Genomic DNA, 13759 nt, shown 5'->3' on the forward strand with positions numbered 1-13759 from the left:
ACAGTTACTAACTACCACAGAAACACAGGATCTGATTCATGTGTGGTGTGATTTTCCTTCCCATGTTTTATATATTGGTTATGAGTGTAATCTTATGTTGTAGCTGCACAGTACCTCCTATGCACAAACCATAGTGGCCAGCTTTTAATTAAAAAAAAAAAAATCAAGTAATTGACCCAGGAACAATTTTATTTTTCAAGGCAGCTAACATAAGGTAAAGACAACTTTGGGTTTTTGCTTACCTCACATTAAATGCCTTGATAATAGCACAAGACTAAGATGCAACTGTTTACAGAGAATGCTCAATAGAGGGGTTTACTCCCCTAAATAAACCTTCCAAATGAAAACATATCAGTTAATATAAATTTTAAATACAGCTTGCCCCACACAATAAATCTGCCAGAAGCACAGGCCAGTGGAAGTAAACATGTTTTGTTTGTAGGCTGCTGTGGGGGTCCTCACTGCATCACAAGCTGGCTTCTGCACTGAGGAAGCTTCGATGCTTCCTAGAGAAAAGATGTTTTCCAAGCACAGTCTGCTTGACCTTAGGTAATCCTGTGGAGACGTCTGGCACACGCTTGCTAGAAATAGTTTCCACTGACCTGATTTCACTAAGAGAGGAGGTGGAGTCAAAAGGCTCATAGCAGACAAGACTCCAACACAGCAAACATTTATTTCAGGGTTACCTCTGCAGCGCTGAAGCCATGACAAGAAGTTCACACAGTCACACCCTGCTGTGACAGTAACCATTGCTGACGAGGGGATGGCCAAGCTGGCAGTGAGCTCATACTTTAGCTTTGAGCAGTAAAAGGAAGAAGTACTGAAGTACATCAGAAGAAAAACATTTCACTAAACACCCTTGCCACCTCCAAAGCAACTCACAGTTTCCTTAATGTGATGTGTTGCCTTTTTGTGTGTGTGTGTGAAAGCTCCCAAGCAGTACTTCTTAAATCTTCATGGTAGAAGCATTTCACTTAAGAGAGTGTTTACTACTGGAGAAGTGTCCAGGGATGTAATAGAAGCGTGGAGCTCTCTAGAAGTGATTGCCTGCTTGAATTCTGCCTAGCTGCCACACTGCAGCTCCTGCAGGGCTCCTGTGTATGCAATGGTAAGTGATCTCAGGGCTGTTTCCAGTGGACAAGAACCCAGCCAAGCAACAAAGCAGCAAACAGGCACAGAAAACAGACTGCCCTCCCTTACTCACCCTGCACCTGCACTGCTGCACTGCCTCTGGGGACCAGCTGCACACCAGGGTTACCAGCGCTGCTGGAACTGACACTGCAGCAATGTACTGCATGTCATACATTCAAAAGGCAAGAAAATAAAAATAACCAACTGAGCTTGCAGGACCAGACAACATTTCTGCTATCTGTTTTAACATGGGAACAGAGTACATTCTATCTTTGCTTTCATCAGCAAATGTATTTTCTTTGTGAAAAATGGCTGCTGTGCTTTTATTCCTTCCTCTTGTGGTTGAAACTAAAAGCCACTGAGAGGAAAAAGCAGCAACAAAGCACTACCCACCCAGCAAAAATCCACTGCCTGAAGTAACACTTGTTACTGAAGCATCTGCTTATATACATGGCTTTTAGAGAGAGCTCTCCCAATGATCACCCCTTTCTAGGTGGTTTGCTGAGAACGCTGCTGCTGCTCTGCATTTTGGGTAGGGCAAACACAAAGGTGGTGTCTGGAGAGTGATGTCCACCAAAGCACTTGTGTAGGAGCTACAGATTTGACACATGCAGGGAGGAAAACTGCTCAAGTCTCCCAGATACTTCAGCTATGATCTCTAAGATCAACAGAAGACTGAAAACTGCCAGCGTGTGTGGTGATCTTCACAAACTGAGTTTCTTTTCTCTAAGGAATGGCAGAAAGAAACATCGAATCATTAAGACTACAAAAGACCTTTGAGTCCAACTGTTAACCCAGCACTGCCATCTTCACCACTAAACCATGTCCCCAAGTGCCATAACTGCACCTTTTTTGAACACTTCCAGGGATGGTGACTCTACCACTTCCCCAGGCAGCCTGTTCCAATGCTTGGAAACACTTTCCATGAAGAAAATTTTCCTAAAATCCAACCTAAGCCTCTCCTGGCCTAACCTGAGGGCATCTCCTCTTGTCCTGTCACTTGTTATATGGGAGAAGTGACTCACTCTAGCCTTGCTACAGCCTCCTTTCAAGCAGTTGTAAAGAGTGATAAGGCCCCTCCCATTCTCCAGGCTAAACAACCCCAGCTCTCTCAGCCACTACTCATATATGAAAGAAACTCCCATATGCATAATCATTCTCTGACATTTCACTGAATAACCTGCAATATTAAGAAATTTTGCTCAGACACTGCAGGAATTCAAAGAGGAAACTAAAAAGCTCTATGGCCCTAATCAAACAAAGGATTGAAGCAGATGCAAGTTCTTCACCTTCTGAATATTATCCTGATGATCATACACAACTGGCATTTGGTCATGAAGCTTGCTAGACTGAAACCCTACTTATTATTTCTTTCCAAAAATCAGAATTAAGAGTCCTTATTTTAAACAGATTTTCCTTAAAGCTATCATATTGATACAAAGGGGAAAAAACACAAACTGTATGATATAATTACTGTTTTTATAAAGTTGTATAGACAGGCAACTTACCAGCATAATCCTCTTAGCATAAAGAAGAAGAAATAAGAAAGAGTTAGGATTTAGTTTTTCCAGGTACAATGTACAAATGTCATGGCAAACCAAGCAAAATAAAACATGCATGTTTCTCTCCAAGACTGATTTAAATTGAGCAGGAAGCACAGGATTCAGTTACAATTAGTGATCAAAAACAAATAGGATTTTTGAGGAAGTAGTAAAGAGAAAATTCCTAAATTATATCACTATTTATTTGAGAAATAATATAACTGGAAGAGATTTGATAAAATATATACATTTTTTAAGAATAATTAAAATTGAAGTGCAGCAACCTGGAAATTGTTTTCCTTAAAATCTGGCAGTAGTTAAAAAAAACCCAGGAGTTTTTTCTTAAGTACTATGCAATACATGAAAAACTCTTAAATCAAGAAATAGTTGCAGCAGCTTGACTACAGTTCTGACTGTAGGACTCAGTGACTAAACCTTCCTTTTGCAGGAGTTAAGAATTAACTAGTCACCCACGGGTAAGGAGTCCCTTATTTCTTATTTTGTAACCTGGAAGTGATGTGCCACAGCTTGATCTTTCATTTTCCAATTTGCTTAAGATATGACTCAAAAGTTACCTTGTTCTCTCCATCTCTATCTGCATTTTACAAGCTCTGTTCTCAAAATGGGAGGGCTCCAAACAAATAGCACTACCAGCTATTACTAAAAACAGCCCAAAATTGTATTTGCAAGCACACTTGAAAAGGGTTATGTGTGCAAATAGTTAAGTGCACAAGGCAGGTCAAGAGAGCAAATGAGGGATGCTGGCTTTCAGCACAGCCGCTGGGAAACACTCGATCATCTGGCTTGTCACTTCAGGGAATTGACATTGGAAAGCTGATGGCAATAGAACTGGCTAGGTGCCTATTTGGTGGGGATTAAAGCTTCCTCCTTGCAGCCAGATATCGCCAGACTTATGGGATACTGAAACCTCAAACACAAGTCAGCAGATTACAGGTTTTTTGTTGCATCTTAAAGACTCCCCCGAATCCAGTGTCTTGCCTTCTCAGTATGTAACCCCAGCCACGTTCACCCAAATCGGTGGCAGGCTGGAGGGAGATGGGCACAGCTCCATGGTTCTGTCTCACTCAGTTCTGAAACCCCGAGGGAGGACTTCAATGCCATTCTCCCAGCCACGCCCTGTCCTAATGATTCCCTATTACCACATGCAACAGATGAGGAACCATCAAAAATGGGAGAATGAGCAAGAGGAGGTTCAGTTGCTGCTCATACATGGTAAAACGGTGCCCAGGGAGTATATTTTGTCTCTCTGGGTCATCACATCTGTTCAGGTATGTGCAAAAATCTTCAATGGGCACACATTTACTGCTGAAAAAAGCAGGTTTTAAGACAGATTTATGAAGGTGATCTGGGTTTCAACACTTTGGACTGCAAGTTTTTATTGACGCCACGACAGTATTTTTATTTATTCTTAGCTTTTAAAATATACCATGAAGGTGCAGTTCATATCCATAGTTTTTCCACACGTATCCACATTTTTCATTTGTTTGCTACTTGGTAGTTTTACTTTTGACTGAAGTTTAGGAATTGGTGTGTATTTTGAAGCACCAAGTCAAAATCAAATAACAGAGAAAGTTCAAGCATTATTTTTTACAACCATTATTATACTTAAACTCATCATTAAATAAGAGTATTATTAGTTACTTTTTCGTCAAGGGAGCAGAAAACACTGCCTAGACTATAACAAACAATCACCATTCCTCTTCTTTCACTGCCAGTCTCAGCTGGATCTTTATTAAATGTATTCAGAGGGAGAGAGCTAATACGCCTCACAGCACATTTCTGAACACAGTATTCAGAAAAGCGTGATCTCTCACATTTCTCTCTCTGTCTCTTACACACACTGAGCTATAGCATTCTAATTCCATTTATAGGCTCCTTGGTATGTCATGCCCTTTGAGGACATGCTTTTGTGTATTAAAAGAACTGTGCAGAAAAGATTACAGAACTAAATTTCTTTAAACATACAAGTTCCCATTACTGCAGCTTCCTTATTAAAAAAAACCTCAGGAGTTTGAGAGAAACTTCCCCTTCACTACCTGAAGTTTCATTAAATGCTGAAACCCACCACCTCAAAGTGAGAGACACGTGCACAAAGATGGCGAAAACCTTCATTCTCCTACTCTGTGCCTGTAAGATGGAAGAGACTTGGAAGAGTCGTAAAACTTATTGTGAGTTTACAGAAATTTGTCATGGTATGTTACTAATTTATCTTTAGACATTCAATTAAACAAGTGGGATACAGATTAGCACACTGGTTTTAAATCATGCAAAAGAATACCTTCCTCTCACAAAGGACATAGGGTTAGCTCTCTCTATCTTTGCAAAGCATCCTCTACTGGTTCTCTGAGTGAAATCAGAGACTACAATATGTATGAAAACCACTTCACAAATATCACAGCACACAAAAAGTTGTGCTATTTAAGCAGCAGCCACAAGCTGGCCCCATGAGAAAACCAGTGCTGACAACCCAAGCTGATCTCTTGTCTCTCTGCCTGGGTTACTCACTCAGCTCCACCAGTGACTCAGCCGTGCCCAGGTCCTGCCGTCACACCCTGGAGTGCCTGGGCTGGGAAACACCTTCCCAGCAGGGGCTACAAGATGAATCAATGGGGGAAAGGAGCCACAGGGCTGACAGCTGTGCCCAGGAAGCTGGAAGGAGAGCAGCCCACCCCACCTCTCAGGGCAGACCACCAGGGAGCAGAGCACCAGCAACATAAATCACTCCTACAGCTCCAGAGTGAGACTGCCCAGCTTATCCTCCCAGGCTGATCTGCAGGGAAACCTAGCTAGCTATGTAACCTCCACCTTCCCAGCTACACAGCTCCTAGCAAGGAAACAGTAGAAATAATGAGTCAGTGCAAAAATCATACAGTGCTTATTCCTTAAAAAACAAACAAACAAACAAAAAAACCCCACCCAAACCCATAACAAAACAAACCCCAACAAAACCCCAAAGATCACAACAAAAGCCTCAGAAAAAGCTTAAGGGAAACAAAATTGTGGGTGCTCCACAGATAGCATAAAAATTATTCTTACAACTTACTGAAATCAACTAATACTGATTGACACAGGAACCAGTTTGCAGATTCACTCACCCGGAAAAATCTGTAGTGAGAATACCATAATGAAATATGTATATTCGGCTTATGTGGCACAATGTGAGGTAACCCATCGCTACGACAAAGGAGTACCTAAAAACATAACACACAAAACACATAGTTACCAACACAAGTACCAACAAGAACTAGAATCACTCAGACTGGGTTGGGCTTGTTTTGATTTTTTGGCTTTTGATTTTTTCAAATCACATAGTTTAAAAGTCTGAAACTAAACTGCAAGACCTGGAAGAAATTCTCAAAGGGGTCTAATGGTTTTGTATACCCAGCTGAAACCTTACAGTGGTGTCTGGTCATTCTGGGGATGGGGGAAAGTGGAAGAAGAAATAGGATGAATTCAAGTTGCACAATTCAATTTTCAAAGCTCCCATCCTCACATATTATTTTGAAATTTCTGTCCAACTTAAGTATTTGAAGCCAGACAATACTGTATGTCAGTCACTGAAGTTATCCACTGCATTTTTTTGTCTGTAAATGCTCTTTATTTACAACTCTTCCTCAGCTCTAGAAAACACTAAAATTTACAGTATTCACTCTCTTGTGATTTTATATAAAGGCAGATGATGGCACAAAGCCTCATCTTTTCTTCATGTTCTCCATGCTGAAGCACACCATCTTCCAGAAAAATCATAGAATCAGATAGACTGGAAAGAACCTGTAAGAGCACTTCAGTGTCCAACTGAAGAAGCATTCCTTAGGTAGGATGTGACAAATTCACTCTGTGTTTCAAGATGATTGCACACTTCTGTTGGGCAGGACAGTAGCATGATCCTATCTTAACACTGAAGAGTCTGAAGGCTGGGAATATTGCAGTGTTTGCATGGGCAGATGCAGCCTTTCACACAAGTAACTTCTCCCTGTATTTACATGAGCAAGAAAGAGAATATTGGGGAGGAAAGAAGCAGATGGATGTTTGGAGACAGACAAACACATGAGGCAAATTACACAGTGCAATGGAGAGCTGGGACACCAGAATGAAAGGCTGGCACCACACAGACAGGCCAGGACCAGGTTTAGTGGTGTCCTCTACAGGAGAAGTTATCCATGTCAGGGAGAAGAGGCTGTCTGACGATGCAACGCAAGATGTAACCAAAAGTACGTCTTCTATTACCCTCTGTTAAAACCAGGTGGGGCAGTGTTCTTTAGCGCTTCCATGACCCATCCTCCCTCTGGGGGATATCTTCTGTTGATGGGCCATTAAGGCTCACTGCATGATTGATAAAGTTACATCATCCCATTTGGAGATGCTCCACCCAGCAGAGGAGCCAAGCATTCCTACCTGGATAAAACCTGAGAGTCAGAACACCAAGGCAGCCTGTTTTCCAGTGGATTCCCAGAGGAAGACCGGACCCATCTACATCACCACCAAACTTTCAGAGGAAAACTACCCCCTTCTCCAGGATCATTGCTTCTACAGAACCACATCTCTTGCTCCAGGAGGACTTGACTGGACTGCTACCAACATCCTGACCAACAGAGTTGTATTCTGACTGTATCAGGTTGTATTCTGACTCTGTCAGTGTTTTCTTTTTGTTTGTTTGCTCTTCTTGTACTACTACATATTTATTTGAATTTTCCTAGTAAAGAACTTTTATTCGTATTCCCATATCTTTTCCTGAGAGCCCCTTAATTTCAAAATTGTTATAATTTGGAAGGAGGGGATTTACATTCTCCATTTCAAGGCGGGGGCTCCTGCCTTCCTTAGCAGACACCTGTCTTTCCAAACCAGGGCAGAGGCAAAGACCATCAGGCTGCAGAAGGAGATGGCATCTCCTGCATGGCTGGTAGGGCTGAGCCTCGGGAGGCTGGTAAGCACACATTACCAAGAAGGGTTCCCCTGCCAGACCCATGAGAGCATCCACAACAGGGGAGAACTAAAGGTGAAATCAGACAAGAGGATCAGTCAGCAGACAACTGAAAAAGAGCCGGGCCTTTGTCAAATTATGGCTGGTTTTAAAAGAAATGAGTTTTTCCTCCCTGGGGGCTAATAAACTGCAGTGTGAGTGACAGTGATGGATCACAAGGCAACCTGCGGGTCATGTGGCCCACAGCAAACAGCTGGATGAAAGGCAGACTGAAGGAACATGACAGATTCTTCAGGAGATTCAGAGTAGAATTTATCATATTTTATCTGGGTCAGGCATCCAGTCCTGCCTCAGCAAGGTCCTTGGATTCCCCTCTCATCAAGGGAGAATGGCAAGCATCCATCCAAAGGCAAGTCACCCAGCTCAGACATGTAGCAGCGAGAGACAGGATGAAGGATCTAAAAAAAGCCTCCATGCTGAGGTGTAAAGCACTTAGATTGAAACAGGGGCCATGCAGGGAGAGATACACTGAACTGCTGCTGCAGCTGGGAGCATTTCTGATGCTGGATTAATTCATCCGTTTATGGGCCTTGAAGGCTAGCAGCTTCACCAGAGAGCAGACTAGCAAAAAATAACCAGGGAAAAGAGTATGAAGGTGAAATTATGCAGTTTATTTAATTTGTTCTCTTCCACTGTGTTTTTCTGGGGAAATAAAGAGCCAAGCCTTGAAGCCCCACTCTGAAGGATCTGTTTCCATGTATGAACAGGTCCAGACCTTAAAGTGGCATTGTCCAAGCTTACTCTTAGATTGTTTGAATACATTGTTATTTTTTTCAAAATTAACAATGTGCATGCACTTTGAGTCACACTGCTATGGCTAGTAGAATACAACAGAAAAGTCCTAACCCAATCCTCCCTCAGAAGTCTTGAGGTTTTTCAGCACATTGGACTGCCATTTCACATTAACTCAAATCAACACATGACTGTCTTGCAGCAGTGGGCGACATTATATGAACTGGCTTGATTTGTGTTTCAGTATAAAGCTATTTTGCTATTAGCCACTGTGGCTAATTGGCTAAAGAGGAAGAGTGAGGGGGTTTCCTGTTGAAGTTGTACCCTTTTCCTTACCACCACCCCACTTTGTCTAGGAAGATGTAAATAACTATTGGATGATTCCTTTGTAGACATGGTTCCTCTGACCTACAGTCACTAACTCCTGAATTTCCCTCATGTGACAGGCAGGGACAATGACCAGGGAACCATAATACAACTCTTTTAGCACCTTTTTGTTTTGGTCTCTGGATGGCATTTCTTTAACAAACATTGTCCAGTTACTTTTTTTTATGACATTATTAATTACCTCTAGACTTCTGGGCTTTGCACTCTGTGAGAGGGTGGAAAAAATACCTCCTTAATACCCTATCTTGGTGGTGCAAAATGCTAGTAACTGCTGTAGACAGGATTTTTTTTCACAGTTCACACTTCTAAATAATATTAGAAAAATCGTAAGTAAGGTTCCCATTTAGATATTAGAGAGGGGTCTCTTCAGGAAAAAAAGAGAGGCAAGAGGATTATCTGACCACTAGATTCTCAGACAGCCCTGGCCTTGAAGACAAGTGAAGAAAGAGTTTCTGTTCCCCAGCCCAGATTTATGTGGCTTCTGAGCATTCAGCAGCAGCTACAGAAACAGCCAGACAGTGCAGAGACAGAAAACACCTGTCCCACCCCCAAACCATAAGCTTTTACTTTAAGCAATAACAGTTCTGGTATTTTCTACTTTTTCACAAAGCCCAATACCAAAAGCAAGACCTCATTTTGTGGATCACTGAGCTAAGCTGCCTCAGTGACCTTATTTGAATGACCTAACTCAAGAATAAGTGGAAAATATCTAAAGGCCAAACAGCAATGGGGAAAACACATTAAAAAGGATTATCAGATGCAATCTGGAAGAATACAAGACCAAGGAGAACTTGACTTCATTATGTTTAAGAAATCAAAGGTTTCTCCATAAATTATTATGCCTGCAAAAGTCAAATTTTGAGGCCAGGAATTTCATAGGAAAATGCAATACATCAACCCAAAAAACTCACAAATTGAGATTACAGCTGCTTCTGTAACTCCATGAACAAAGCTCCTGCAAGTAACTGGGAAAGAAAAGAATGGGAAGAAGAGAAGGTGGTTCTAAAAATGCTTCTGCCTGAAAGCAGAGAAGTTATCAGAGGGGCAGCTGCAGTCTTGCAGCTACATCAGCTCACCTGTGGATGTTGGGAACACTCGCCATATTCATAATGCCATAGTTCATCATCACCAGGACAAAAAGATGAATGGAATACCTTGAAAACAACAAAGTGAGTATTTAGATAATTTCCATGTTACCTGGAAGTGCTGGCAGTTCAGAGCAAGAGAATATTTTTCTGTGCAAATGACATCAATGTGATGTCAGGGTACCAGTGAACCTGGATTGCCATATGACATCTTTACAGCCTGACTATCCGACACAGACTGATACTTATTAAAAATATATTATTCATATGTTTAACTGAAAGAGCAGCCTGGCTCAAAGTGTGAGTTCAGGTTGGATACAACTCTTCCAGAAGAGGTATCTTCACAGCAGACTGGTGTGGCCTTAACTTCCAGAACAAACATCACAAATTAAATTAAATACTTCACGTAAAAATACTTTCATGAGTCATTTTACTTTGAGGGTTTGGAATGGTTATGTTGGTTAGGATATTTTTTAAGGTAGTATTAAGAGCCTTCAGATTAAAAAGATGTACTCCAGAAAAGCTGATATGAAGTTTAGAATTAATTTTAAGACCCAAGCCTTATCTAAATGGTGACTAAATACTCACCACCCAAAGCAGAAGACAGCAAAGTATATTCCAAAGAGGGTGGCAAATGCATGGCGAACAGCGGAGCTGGCATGACTGGGACTCAAGTAAATACGAAACCAAAATGCAGCCAAAAGTGCAAACAGTTGGCAGGCTACAAAATTGATCTGCAAAAGACAAGCAAAACAAAAAAATGTTTTGATTCTTGGAGGAGGAGGGGAAGGATTCTCTCTGTTCTCAGAACAATTAAGAGCAGAGGTAGCAAAAGTGGGGGGAAAGGGTGAGCTATGAATCTTTTGCTTCTCAGTGTTCTCACTTGTGAACTCATGAGGTAACTTTTCTCATGTAGCCAGTGACAGAAGGGATTAAAGAAACACACAGCCACCCAGAAGCAGACAAGGAAGGTCAGGCTCCAGCTACCCCAGGGTACAGGTGGGGCTCTGGTGGTTCTCACTGTCCTGGGACGAAGGCTCTGCTCTGCTGCCAGCCTGGCCCAGGTGCAGGGCACATCATTCCTCTTCTCAGTTCTCTTAGGCAAGATGCAGGGGCCAGGAAGCAGTCTAGGATTCAAATATTATCCCAGTACCTGACTTTGCCCCATCCCAACACAAGGGCAAAATCAACAATCCTGATGTGACATTGTTCACTAGCAGTGAGAATGGCTTAGCTAAATTCCTCCAGTCCACAGCATCTTCCACACAGACCTTCCCACTGCCCAATTTTTTGTGGTTTGAGTGCAAAGAAAACAACTATGCTCTACCATCAAGCAGACACCTAAAGGAATATGCTTCTCAAATGTTCATTGGCTACTGCATGTGAAAATCAATCTGGCCTCACTGCAAGGAGGTAGTGATGGCAGTGGGAGCACAAGACATGCAGAGGGCAAACAGTACCGAAACAGAGGCTACTCTTGTCAGGCACAAGGACAAGCAAAAGCTTCAATGTTCTCCAGAGCAAAACTGACATCACGCTGCCTTCTTCAAGTCACCTTCTCTTTGACAGCCTAAGCAAAAATCCCAGAAGTCAGAGGAAAAACAGATCAAAGTCAGAGTGAAAACAGAGCTCAGGAGCTGTCTGTAACAGAGCAGATACACCACTGGGATACAACATCTCTAAGTGCAGCCTAGACCCTAGACAGCTGGAGGTAAATTCATTTATTTAGTCACAGTGCTGCAGTCTTTTTTTTTTTTAATTTTTTTTTTAATTATTTTTTTTTTATTCACCCTGATCTCTCCAGCAGCAAGTCATCCCGGACCAAGCAAAACTAAACAGCCTGCAACATTTAAGCAATCACTTGGATTAGAGGATTATCTGAAGCTATCAGTCCAGGACAGGATAATACATCTCACTCAGAAATGCTGGCTGTCCAGGATGGTTGGATTCTGCCAGGATTCTTGTCAAAAACATTTACAATGTGTTTAACAAGATACTATAGCCCCAAAGTGCTTTTATTCTGGTGGACTATATCCAACGTGGTGTTAGCTGTTCATGCAAATACTGTCATTAAACATTTGTTGGCTTCATTGGTGCAGTTGCTTTATTTCAGTGACACAGGCAGTCATGCAATAGAATAATGCAATAATTTAAATATTTAGGTATGCTGAATTTTATTTCTATGGAACAGAGACAATATCAATTCATTTCCTGCTCACACTAGCAACCAGCATTTATAACAGATAGTATCACAGAATTATAACCCAAGTAATTCTCATTTTTAGTGCAAGACCTATAGAGTAAAAGAACAAAATTACACTGGTCTCACAAAACCCACATGCTGTAGTAGAAATCCTGAACTTGTCTGTTACCATAGAGTTACATTCAAAATGCTAACAGCTTCTTCCCACCCTTCCACAGCCAGAGGTGCAGCAGAAACTGCTGACGCTCCTACAGGGCTGCTCCAGTTGCATCCTTTCTAAGCAAGTTCCCAAGCCTGATGGGTGCCAGCTCATCAGTGACAGTTCAGTGAACTTTAATCCCCCCAGCCCTGCTCCAGCTTAGGGTCACACTGGTACAACCAGTGCAGCTCAACTGTGTGGCATGCAGAGCTGCTCTGATCTGGTGCAAAGAAGGAAAGGGCAAAGACTCACAGCAACTGAGGTGGCTGATTGAAAGACAATGGCCCCCTCTGTGCAGCGCCACTCACGGAAGCTCCACACCGGTAAAAGCCATCGTGATAAGCAGGCATTTGCTTTTTATTTTCATCTGGCTCTTGTATGCCCAGTTCGACATGTTAAGGATGCTGGGATCCCAGAGGTTCACACACACAGCAAAAGGAAAATGCAAGGCCCCAGAGCAGACACACTTGTAAGACTGTTTAAACAGCTAAGGCAGGGAATGACAGCGGCAGCAGCAGCAAAAATGCGACTTCAATACAAGCTAACATCCAGCCAAGGCCAGCTCAGCAGCCTCACATACCTGTGCTGTTGCTTGCCTTAGCCTTTGAGCGTGCATTACCTGTGCTAGCAATCATGCCACTGTCACACCTTCATTTTGTTGTACAAATTAACCAAGACAATTAACCAAGACAATTAACCAAGACAATTAACCAAGACTCTGCGCTCTTTTTGCAAGGATCGGTGCAAAGCCTCGTACCAGGTCAAACCCTCGCCCTTATGTTATGTATAAACCAAAAACCTCAGTTTTTGTTTTATAAGGGTTGTTTCTGCAGAGCAGCCAAACATCACAGACTTGCAAGATTATTGCACTCAGCAAGCAATAATCTGGCAATAGATTTGCTCTGTTCTGCACACAGGAACAGAGGGACACAACAGCTTCCCATACAACCACCCCTTATTTAGTTATTTCTATGTACCATTTTAAACACATGCAGTGTTCACATGCGTACACACAAAGGCTGACAGTTCATCTGACAGTGACTTTACTGCGTTCCATTTCACATTAGTTTTATTCTTCATTCTACATACTTAAGGTATTCTTTATTCTACATCCAAGTAAACAGATCCCTAAGAATTTAAGAAATGTTTTGCTGCATCACAAGTGAACTAAGTCACACTTTCCTTCTTTTCCCTTTCTGAAGAGAAAAGGATTCATACTATTCCCTGTTGGCTATTTCCACTGTTGCTAAAAACACTTTATAAACAGAAAATTCAGGGCTTCTGAACACTGATGAATGGTGTCCAGGCAAAAAAACCCACAAAATAAAAATTATATGTAAATTAACCTTTTTTCAGCATTGGAAGTAATTTGACCTGTGTTTTTAACTAGTCACATTTATTTGGTGTTACCACCAAAATTTTGCACATCTGGTTTCAATATTGCTAGCAGAAAGGAAACACCTTTGCTCTTTGCAGTCA

The 13759-nt window shown here is 41.9% G+C and overlaps 1 protein-coding gene across 2 annotated transcripts in view; it reads right to left on the reverse strand.

The window, feature by feature from the left end:
• MBOAT1 (membrane bound O-acyltransferase domain containing 1) overlaps window positions 1-13759 on the reverse strand; it is a 55447-nt gene that overhangs the window by 22084 nt on the left and 19604 nt on the right. For both annotated transcript variants that reach the window (XR_010081123.1, XM_063403542.1), the window contains exons 2-4: window positions 10467-10612; window positions 9870-9947; window positions 5789-5884 (exon numbers count right to left, since the gene is read on the reverse strand). Coding sequence is in view for 1 of the 2 variants with exons in the window: in XM_063403542.1 (XP_063259612.1) it covers window positions 5789-5884; window positions 9870-9947; window positions 10467-10612 (320 nt within the window). In the remaining variant the exon portion in view is untranslated. The remainder of the gene's footprint in view (window positions 1-5788; window positions 5885-9869; window positions 9948-10466; window positions 10613-13759) is intronic.

This window comes from Prinia subflava, chromosome 1 (assembly GCF_021018805.1).
Source record: "Prinia subflava isolate CZ2003 ecotype Zambia chromosome 1, Cam_Psub_1.2, whole genome shotgun sequence".
Classification (NCBI taxonomy): domain Eukaryota; kingdom Metazoa; phylum Chordata; class Aves; order Passeriformes; family Cisticolidae; genus Prinia; species Prinia subflava.